General features: G+C 39.1%; 1 protein-coding gene across 5 annotated transcripts in view; it reads left to right on the top strand.

The window, feature by feature from the left end:
• The first annotated feature begins 1,136 nt into the window (after positions 1-1,136).
• trabd2b (TraB domain containing 2B) overlaps positions 1,137-11,556 on the top strand; it is a 51,199-nt gene continuing 40,779 nt past the window's right edge. Inside the window, exons 1-3 of one of the 5 annotated variants that reach the window (XM_043246023.1) lie at positions 1,137-1,448; positions 1,554-1,609; positions 4,074-4,640. In XM_043246023.1, the coding sequence (XP_043101958.1) occupies positions 4,080-4,640 (561 nt within the window). In that variant the 5' untranslated portion in view covers positions 1,137-1,448; positions 1,554-1,609; positions 4,074-4,079. Of the gene's footprint in view, positions 1,610-4,070; positions 4,641-11,556 lie in introns of all 5 variants that reach the window. The other 4 variants (XM_043246022.1, XM_043246021.1, XM_043246020.1 and 1 more) reach the window with 4 other exon arrangements.

The following is an 11,556-nucleotide window of genomic DNA, read 5'->3' as shown; positions in this document are numbered from 1 at the left end:
ACCAGGGAAAAACGACAAGCGTCTTTCAGCACCGCCATTCATTCTCCAGTGGTACTGGCCAGAATTACACATCCTTAACGAGACTTGGAATGAAAAACAAACTTAAAATGTACTTTCGCAGGCATTCATTAATCATAGATAGGCCTGCGATCCAGAACATGTCAATGCAAAAATTATTAGAGTCAACGGCCACAACGCATTACTGTCAAATAGACGGCGACAGTGATGAATTGAGGGTAAATGGTACAATATGCCAGAAACTAAACAACTAAGCGTTAAAAACCCTGATGGCGTGCCTTCTATATAGAATGCCTCACATTTTTACAAAAACAACAATCTAATTCATGCATAAGGCGTCGGTTTGTGCTGTATCATGGAAAAGAATCAAAGGAAAAAAATTATCTCGTAGGAACTGCTGTTGACTCCCTAAAATAGACGTAAAATGTTTTCTTTTAATTACAAAAACAATGTAGCCTACAACTGTAAGTGGAAAAGCTTAGATAAAATGCTCATGCAGCTAAAATATTAAAACGTGTTTATGGAACAAAAAAGATAATACATGCACATTTAGAGGTAGAGAAAGATAAAATTGAAGATTATTGACGCGATGAAACACAGCAACACATTCCCTGAAGTTCTGGCAAGACACATCACATTCTATTTGTCAAAATACTTTATTTTCTTTAGTTAATACTTATTGCATTACGCATGTCCTGTGTTTTTGTGCGAATGACACAGTGCTCTGCCTATAATTTTTTTTAAGCAATTGTTCATCATGACAATTTATGGCACCACCAGTATATTACAGTGGCTATATATTATATATATATAATATATATATATATATATATATATATATATATATATATATATATATATATATATATATATATATATATATATATATATATATATACTACTAAACATCGAACAGCGCTACTAAACATTATAGCACTAAATATAACAGTTTTACAGTACATTTAAGTCTTCATACTTTTAAATAGTCATCGTCCATGTAATACGCAGTGTATTTTTTCCAGTGATCAGTGTATAGCGGTGCTCCGTTCCGTGACCGTCGAAATGTTAAAAGTCTCGTCCTCCGAAAGAACCTGTTCTCCCCTCCTCTTAACAAGCAGAGGGGGAAACATTCAAGGCGTTCACGTTCTCCGCGCAGTTAAACTGGAAAGTTGAGGGGCGCAGCGTAGAGTTTGTGCTCTCCACAGCTGGACAGCTGGAGAGAGTGACAGAGAGAGAGAGAAAGAGAGAGAGAGAGGGAGAGAGAGAGAGAGAGAGATACGACGCGAATCCCTTTGAAAGTCCGGGGCAGGAGAATGGCGGAGGGGCAGAATGCTTTCCTTTCGAGACGGCAAATGTGAGCCCACAATTATCACCGGCGGAAAACAGTTTATTTGCGCCGTGAGGCCAGGAACAACTTTTAAACAACAGAGGTAACGGAGCCGAGGGAAGCACGAGGTGTCCTGCGCCCTCTCATCTCGAAATGAACTGTCACTCGGGACTACGATGGTTGGTAACTTTATGCGCTTTCTTTCAAGTGGGCTCACCCCGGGACACGCACCAGAGCACGCGGAAATGTGACAAGCCCGTGTCGGTGAGTTTGTGTGGCGCGCTCTTTGTGAAGCCGCTTCGCGCGCGCTGCACGCACCTTTGCAGAAGCTCGTAAATGGCATGTCATCAAGATCTATCGTGCATGATATTATTATAGGAGAGTGGTTCGCCGTTTGATCTTCTCCGCTGCTGGCGTGGGCTATTTTAAAGAGTTGCTTTTATTATAAACAACTAAAAATAATTAAATTCAAAGGCTGCGATCGGAAATCATTGCAACGATTGTAATGTTTGATAACGGTTCGGTTCAAATTTTTAGGATTTTTCAATCAATAATGAAATAAAGATGAACATTTTATCCGCACGGCTTTTTCCTCATACTACAATTTATTTTAGACATAACTATATTTGGCCACTCAGATAGTGCAACAAATTCAAACTTTTTTTTTTTAAATAAAACATGAACTACTTTTGCTGAGGTTCAGTGTGGTTTTCGTTTCTTATTTTATCATCCTGCTTGATCTTGTTATTCGTATAATTAACAATACAAGTAAAATACGGTTATAATGTAAATCTTAATACGCATTAGACATTTAATAGTGACGTTATACTTGCTACAAAGATAAAATATTTTAATGCAGTTGTTACATTTGTTGCATTTCAGTAATCAACTGAGTCGTAACGGAATATCTATTTTAAAACAACAGTTATTTAGTGGCGTCGGGCCAGCCGCGTGCCACTTCTTGTCATGTAATCACAGAAATCTGAGCCAGAAAAATTACTTTTTGTGCCAAGTGAAATACTGCTAAAGTCTTGCCAGTGCAGTGCCAGTTTATGTGTCAAAGGAAAAAAAGTGGGAAGCCCCACGGGTGAATAGACTTCAAATGCATTTATATGGAAAAAATTCGCTGACCCCCATAAACTGATCAAGTTTCATTGAGAAGAGAACTGTTAAAGCAGTTATCGAGCATATTTACTTCATTATGATTTGGCATGTGCGCGAGGTTGTTTAACGCAATTAATATCTCGCTTTCATCTGAGCCACGCAGTTTGTGGAGGAGAGGATTCATCGTCGAGATGCATTATATTCCTTTAAACGTGTGTAGCAGGCTATACCGAGTATCCCAAGTCTGAAAAGACATCGCTTCTTCACCCATTCGACTCAGCCTTTGTGTATTTTTAGGTAGAAATGCAAAGCCTTTGTTAAATGTAAACCGTGATTGAATGCGTTATGCACGCAAGGGCTCTACCTTTCTATTTGTTTTGACAATTAATGTTTATCTTTTCCTAGAGATTTACGGGCTATCATTAACGGTCCCATTGTCCAGGACATGACCTGTGCATTCTTAATGTAATTCATAATGCGCGAGCACTGCGAGGCCTGTTTTTGGTTAAGAAATTACTCCATAAAAACAGAGCAGAGGCTCTGTGAATGTGACCTGCTCGTACAGAATATATTACTTTAGTGTATAAGCTTCTCTCCAGTAAAGCCGGTCAGTTTTCTAGCCGTTTCCACAGGTGTCCAAATACAATATGAAGACATGAGCAGGCGCTAAAACGCGGGGCCGTTTCAAAAAAAATACAAAGGAATAAATAACTGCAGTTTGTCGACGCACATTAAAATCAATGAGAAATAAGAATGTTGTATTAATAGAATAATCATTTAAATACGTGCCTTATAAATACAATATAATGTTTGTATAATATGTTCATACATTTTTGAAACGCAGGCCATTTTTTAAATATATATAACGTGGTGTTAGCTATAGAGTAAAAGTACTTTATTTATTCTAACATGTATCTTGACAGCAAAATTATATTATTGTGACAAAAAATATTAAAATGACATTCAAAAATCATAATGCAATTCTTTCTGCTCTCATTAACATCGGCTCTGACTCGTGGTTAATAAACTCCAAACTGCTTTTTCCTGATCTGAGGTGGCTGAACAATTCATTAAATTTAAAGGTTGACCGTTTAAGAGCGAGTTGTTCATTGAAGGTTACATTTTACAAGGGCACAGCTATTGACAGCCTCAGCGACTAGTAAATACTTTAAAGTTTCAGAGGGTGCAGAACAGCAGAGGTTTGCAGTGCTGCAGAGTGTAAAGGCCCTTTTTACGAGGAGAGGCACACTGTAAACTAAGAACCCCAGTTAAACATTTCCACCACAGATTTAATACGCCAGCTCTATCAGTGCACTGGCATGAACCGAGTCCTCTGTGACACAGCTACTATACGGTGCTTTTTTCCCTCGGTTTGACTTTGAATAAGTAAAAAGTTAATGCATATGAATGCCTGTGAAATTCAGTTTAAGAATGTTATATCAGTGTCTTCATCAGTCTGCTTGTAAACACAAATAATGATTCTTACGATAATAATTACTAAATATACATGCTAAGCTTCTCAAAATGAAATTATTGGAGTTGATTTAAATTGCTGATTTATTTCTTTCAGTCTAATGTTTGACGTTTTGACCCTAAAATCTATTCGTTTTTCCTTATCAAGCAGAAAGACATGAACTCCTTCCTGTGGACCGTTAAACGGCCTCCTCCTCACGCTCCGTCCTATCTCTTCGGGACAATCCACGTCCCGTACACTCGAGTTTGGGACTACATACCCGAGAGCTCGAAACGGGCCTTCCAGAGCAGTGCCAATGTTTTCTTTGAACTGGATCTCACAGATCCCCTAACCATCTCAAAACTCACTAGCTGCCAGCTTCTCCCCAACGGAGAAAACCTCCAGACGTTACTGCCGCGTGATCTGTACCGCCGACTCAAGCGCCACCTGGACTACGTCAAACACATGATGCCCTTCTGGATGACGGCAGACCAGCGTGGCCGGGGACTTTATGCAGACTACCTCTTCAACGCCATCGCAGGGAACTGGGAACGCAAGAGGCCCGTTTGGGTGATGCTGATGGTGAACTCGCTGACGGAAGCAGACGTTCGGTCGCGGGGAACGCCGGTGCTAGACCTGTTCTTGGCGCAGGAAGCCGAGCGTCTCGGAAAGCAGACAGGTGCTGTGGAGAGGGTGGAGGAACAGTGCCATCCTCTGAATGGACTGAACTTCTCACAGGTCAGTGAGCGGGCAACCAGACAGAGAGTCCTGTGTGTGTGTGTGTGTGTGTGTGTTTTGGCAAGGGTGTACGGGAGATCCGGTGGTAAAAAAAAAAAAAGGTGTTGTTATGGATTAAGTGATTATGAATATCCACAGACAAACAGAGCAGGGAGGAAATGAGATAAAAGTCTGACACAAAGTCTGGAGTTAAATCAAAAAGGGAGGGAGGGCAGCTGTCAGGGTGATAGATTGGTGTGGAAATCAATGCTGAATAAAATTTATGAGGTATAGAGGGAGAAAAGAGGACGACTGTCTGCCTGTGGGGTCGCGCTGTCATCTGACACGTCTTGATTATCCTATTGCTGCCTGTTGAATGTAACATTAGAGTGAAAGATGGACAAACTAACCTAATTGCTTGATGATATGCAGGTGGAGGGTATCCAGCTTTTATTTCTGCGTTGAAAAGGAGTGGGTTAAAGATATGTGTAGTGCGGAGAAATTATTCAGTTATATTAAGCAGGCTGAGTGTTTTATTCCTTGTGTGCCACACACACACACATACACACTACACTATTTTACATAGAATTTATATGCTATATTTCATATATATGTTTAAAAATCGAATCATTGATTGAAATTATGCTACTCAGTGTAAAACAATAAAAAGGTAAAAATTCAAACAACATGCAACAAACAACAAACAACAACATTTTATTGTGTTTTAAATTAGTAAAAAAAATCTTGGGTAAACCAATGGGTAAAACCTAGGAGAGTGGCATATTTTAAAAATGTTAAATTATTTTATGTAATAATGTAAAATGATTATTTATTGTGTGTGAAAAGGTTAAAAATATAATGTATATATTATTACGTATACACACACACACACACACACACACACACACACACAGAGTATATATTTAGAAAATATAACACACACAAATATATACGTATTTAAAAAATACAGCAAAAAATAATAATTTGTTAAAAAAAAATTCCATATTGTTTCGCACAAACTGCAGTCTTATAAGACCTCAATACGCTGCAAAACCTGCAACACAGACATGAATGCTCACACTGCAACTGAATCTGTGAGCCGGGGCCCCTGTGTGACAGGCAACAGGGCTCCTGTGCTAATTTGAGAGGGTACAGGGGCAACGTAGCCTCTCCACTTTCATCAGCACCTCCTAACTATGCTGTCAAAAAAGAACATGCCTTCAGGGCCCGCCAGCCAGCCAGCGCACCCCTGTAAGGAATCGTGGGAAATGTGGACACAGCGCAGGGTGACAGCTCTCTCATCTTTACTCTGGGAGAGGTCAAAATGCCACTCTCATTCCCAGGCTGACAAGTCCAAATATCTCTTTTTTTTAATGTGGCAGCAAAATAATACCTTTAGACAGAATGGGTTTTAGATAGAATTACAATTTGGATATTTATTGCATCAAATATTTAGTTTGAGCATGAGTTTGTTTTTCACTGCATTGCGTTCATACGCTAAATGTCACCAGAATGGGCAGAACAGATGGAGTTAGGCACTGCAATAGGAACTGTTACAAAGTACTCTTAATGATTCTAGAAGTCTCTGCTTTAGATTCTGGCGAAGGCTCAGCCAGCGATCCATTTTAATCACAGGGCTAATCAGCAAGCTTTTGAACATCTGAATTTCCTACAGCTTTCCGCCCAAAAATAGTCCCAGAAGAAGTAAAGAGCATGAAATGAAAATGACAGGCAAATGATTATGCTGTATTAGAATCTGAGGGATAATTTAAGCGCCTGGAACGCTCAAGCAGGAGTGAGGTCAGACGGCAAGATCATGCGTGGAGGCAAGAAGGAAGGGGTTGGATGATGTGTAGGCTGTGGTGTCGCTGCGAGGCTTAATCTGAAACATGAGCCGCGGGATTGTGGGAGATCAGAGTTGGGAACGCTTCCAAATGCCGCTAGCCGGCGTATTAATCGTTCTCAATAAAAGTAACTGCCTACGATATCCTCAAACTCGCAGCGCTCTCATTCTCTGGCTTTCGTGGCGTGAGTCATCAGTTTGTTGCTGGCATATCTGCACCGGGATGTGTGTCAGCTGCCCTGGCCTTCACCTTGGGTTAAAGCAGTTAGCCTGACCTTTTCCTCTCTGTTCGCCAAGAGCTCAGGAAGTGCTTTGAGCTCAAAAGGTGCTACAGAAAAACAGGTCCCCATCTCAGTGCTGATGTGGTTCCTCGGAGGATAATGGGGTGCGATGCCTGGAGGATAGAGCGCTTTGCCTGGCCTGGCACAGATCCACGTCTGACCCTCAGAAGGAGTGCAGGGGGAAGTTGAGGAGCATTGGGGAGGGTTTGGCTTTCTCCTTGAAGCAGGAGTGGTGAGTTTCAAAGGCCGCATGGAACGCATGGTTCATCTCCAGCTCTGCAAATGTGGATGAACATGGACAGCTAGGTATGATAGGAAGCAAAACATGATTGCCTAAACTTTAAAGCGTGCAGTATGTAGTGCCGTGTGTCTATAGGGATGAAGAGCAAGTTGTTTATCTCTGGTTTAGTGAGAAAAGCTCCCATAATGCATCAGTTGACCGAATACCTCATGCCTATGCTAGAGCAGAGTACATATGTGCTTATTTATTCATCACTGCAGCTAGCATTTGAACATTGAGGGGGAGGAGACAAAAATGTGCAAGAGCATCTTATATATACGCCAGCCTTCTCTAGGCTGAGGTCAAAGGTCGCGGCCTTGCTGACGATGTAGACAACCTCATGGATACTAGAGTCTCTGTGTGATACTGGCTAGCAAAGCAGGAAAGTCACAAGGCTATTTTAGGCTCTGTGTAAGGAGTGAAAACCCCACTGCAAACTCAGACTCAGACTAACAGAATAAAGTTGCTGGAACTCACACTTTAGCAGAAGCTGCATCTGTTTTCAGCTGTGAAGAAGTGCTGAAGTGTTGATGGACCTTAGAGGGATAGAGTCTGTTAAAATGGGATTAACTGAAATATATAGGTCAAATACAGCAGAAATATTTGTACACTCACTGTGTAGTTGTCATGAGCTCTTTGTCATATTGTTATACAGCAATTAGTTCCAGTCCACTAATTTGTTTGTATCACTCCGCTTCTCTGTGTTTGCTACAGAGAATTCAAACTGTATTAACTACAGTCTTTTTGTTGGCAGAGAGAAAATAAACCACACTGTATAACCAGCCATATTGTGAATGAAATGTCAGTTACTTTATTTGTTAACAACGTCTCGTTCATAAGGTTGGGGTCAGTAAGATTTTTTTAGAGTACTCCTACTGAGCAAGGACATATTAAATTGATCAAAAGCGACATTTAAGACACTTGAACATAAACAATGTTATATAATTTTACAATTTAAATTTTTTATTTCAAATAAATTAATTCTTTTGAACTGTCTGTTCAGAAAATCCTGAAAAAAATATGGTCATGGTTTCAACCAAAATATTAAAATACAAAATACATTTTTTTTTTTAAGAATCAAATGAATATTACAATAATTTTTGAAGAATCACTTGGCACTGAAAACTGGAGTAATTATGCTATTCCTATATTAAAATAGAATAGTTTCCGCATTTTTAAACAACAACAGCCTTGCTTAACATGGAAGACTTCTTTCAAACTACAGCAGCAACTTACAGCAGCAACTTACATCAAAAGCAAGCTTCACATTTGCTTGTATGCTTATTGTTTAATTAGAAATGTTATTAGGAATGATACCATGATGGGAAAAAGTGTGGAAAATTTCCATCATACATTTGGCAAATGTATCAACTGGCTTGTGTTCAAAACAGTTCATCATCAGTATTCTGCTACAAATATTTACTCGGCACTCCATGCTGTAACCATCTGATGGACCTCAGATAAATAATGCATATTTAAATGATAGAATTAAGGAGAATCTGACTTTTGCCGCATTTAAATATTTACATTCCAGGTCTCATGTGTAAGAACTGGGCGCTATGATCTGCTGGCATGAGCAACAGCGCGATGGAAAAAGCAGCCACCTCTGTGCTCCTGCTGGATAACCTTCTAGCTCGAAATTTTCTCTATACCTCTCTCTGTCTCCAGTTTTTTTTTCTCTCGTCCTCTTTGTGGAAGCTTTTTGCACCCCTCTGTGACAGTCTACCTGCTGAATGGAATATGAACGTCAGCATGCAATAGAATTAGAATTAGAATGACTGGAAAGTTTGGGAATGAGAACACAGATTCAGTCTAGTGGAAGCAAAGATGTTATCATCAAATTCTTTCCTCATTGTTTCAAGATGGTATTGGAGCTTGGTGTTTTCACGTGACTGATTGGATGATGTTTTAAGCATGCCTTTAAATATTACCCAAGATTCTGGCACTCTCTATTTCGTAAATGCTTCTGACTCAGAAATGACCTCGGTTTTTGTATATCTTCATTTTCTCAATTACCCATCATGCTGTAAAAGAAATGCAATTTCCATTTGGAGGATGTCCACTAGGGGACTTAAGCCTTCAATGATATCAAGAGCAAATGTGCGTAAAAGTGGCACCGGAGCCAAATCAGGCGATCTGCGGGGCCCGTGAGCATACACGCGGCAGTCAAACCGCTGGCCTAATTACTTAATTGGCCTTTCTAATGACTAAATTGCCCCCTGCTGTCCAGAACCACTTAGACAATTATGTATTGGCCTGAAAAGAAGGGTTGCTCTGGAATCCACTGAAGTGGAAAAGCCAAGCCATGGATACCGTGAATGTTTACTTTCATCAAATGGGAGGTATTTACCTACATCAAAGTGCCATCTTACCCAGAGCGTGGCACACACACAGCGAGGAAGCAGTGCTCTGGTCTGTGCTGAGGGTGTGGCCTTCCCCGCTGAGGAAATGATCCGTGCAGTACACACTGAGGTTTGTGCCCCGCAAACATCCTGTTTCTGCGGCTTGCTGTCAAGTTTAAAATAGAACTAGATACAGTGAATAAGTGTAATGAATTCTGACTCAACAGCAAACGATTATTCTGCTGTTTAGAATATGAAAAATATATATTTATTGCCATTTAAAATAACCGTTTTCTATATTAATATATATTTTTAATATATATTAAAAGCAGTGATGCTTAAGAAATCATTCTAATATGCTTTTTGTTGAAAACAGATGCTGCTAAATAATTTTGTAGAAGTGTGAAACATTTTTAGGATCATTGCATCATTTGTGCAAAAGAAAAGCATTAGTTCTAAAATAAATCTAAATATTTTTATCAGTATAATACATCCTTGCTGAATAAAAGTATTAAGAAAAACAAAACAGACTGACCCAAACTTTTCAATAGTACTGTACTTAACTCTCTCATATATATATATATATATATATATATATATATATATATATATACACACACACACACACAAAGTTTTTACTACACAAATTAGGCTTTACTTGGCAGGGTTAGATGAATATGCTCCTCCCAAACTTTCATTTAAAGCACCATACAAATGTCTTTACACACAGAAATTGAGGCTGATTTTGTGCATGCAAGTTTTGCTGTTAACAGTGAGCGGTCCCTGGTGCTTCCAATTGTTAGTGATTCATGAAACATCTCAATGACTTAATGAATGGTCTGTCTCGTTAAGTCTGTTGTGCTACAGTATTCCAGCCCTAATGAATTCTGCACATTGGGGATAGATCGTGCTCGAGCAGCAGAGCTATGAGCTCCCAGCAGCTGGGAATGCACAAGACAAAGTGCTATTCCACACAGCTGTGATCCCAGCGCCAAGATCCAGCTTTCTTTTCCTTTCTCTTCATCTTCTTCACTGCATTCCTTCTTTGAGAATGGAACAGTCATTTCATCTTTGCTTTAATGGCCTCACGTCACGCGAGAGGTCGCTCACCGACTGTCTTACCTATCAGCGAGAACAAGGTCTAAATACAGAAAAAACACACATACACACAGATACAAGCAATGTGTGTATCGGATAACACACTACAAACACTGCTCAGACAGCCAACAGATAAAGAGGTTTTGAGAGTGTTCCCTCTTCATAGGAAAGATTCTGCGTCGACTGACCACAAACATGGCAATCTTTCAGAAATATGAGGAGACTTTCCAGCAATGCTTTTGTTAATGGAACAAAGAACAGAGATTGAAATGTGACTGAAATATATCTGTCATGTGCACACACACTTGAACTACTTGTGCGGTCTGCTTCATCACCTTTAAAAGTGCATAAACTGTAATACAGTGCCTTTATATAAGAATGTGAATATTATATATCAAATGTTTGGGGCCTGTAAGTTTCTTTAAGAAATTAATATTTGTATTCAGAATGGAAATTTTTTGATTAATGTGATGAAATTAGCAAAATATGTGCATATTAAGAAAGGATTATTTTTAAAATAAACTTTGCTGATTGACATAGAAGCAAAAAAAACATACCCTTCCCCAATTTTTTTAATGACAGTGTACGTGTGTATGTATGTATGTATGTCTATATCATATATGTTTACATTTATTTTACAAATTTAACTTAGGCAGGGAAAGCAATGTAGCAATAATATTTTTTCCTCAAGGGATAGTTCACTTAAAAATGAAACTTCTGTCATTAATTACTCTCCCCCAATTATGCATGGTGGTGCTGTTGTGAATTGCAGCAGAGGTTGACCCAGAAGAGAGAAAACTGTTGAATAGTCATTATTTTTGCACAAAAAGTATTAAAGTACAAAGTAAAACTACTGATGTCACATGGACATTTTTAATGATGTCTCTACTAACTTTCTGGGCCTTGAATGTTTTAGTTGTGTTGCTATCCTTGTAGAGTTAGAAAGGTCTCATATTTGATCAAAAATATCTTAATTTGTGTTCCAAAGATTAACAAAGTTTTTAGGGGTTTTGCAACAACATTAAGTAGTTATTATCAGAATTTCTATTTTGGGTGAACTATCCCTTTACCACATATCAACCTTTTTCAATTA

The sequence above is a fragment of the Puntigrus tetrazona genome, chromosome 8 (assembly GCF_018831695.1).
Source record: "Puntigrus tetrazona isolate hp1 chromosome 8, ASM1883169v1, whole genome shotgun sequence".
Lineage (NCBI taxonomy): Eukaryota > Metazoa > Chordata > Actinopteri > Cypriniformes > Cyprinidae > Puntigrus > Puntigrus tetrazona.
This window is presented reverse-complemented; position numbering and strand designations above follow the sequence as displayed.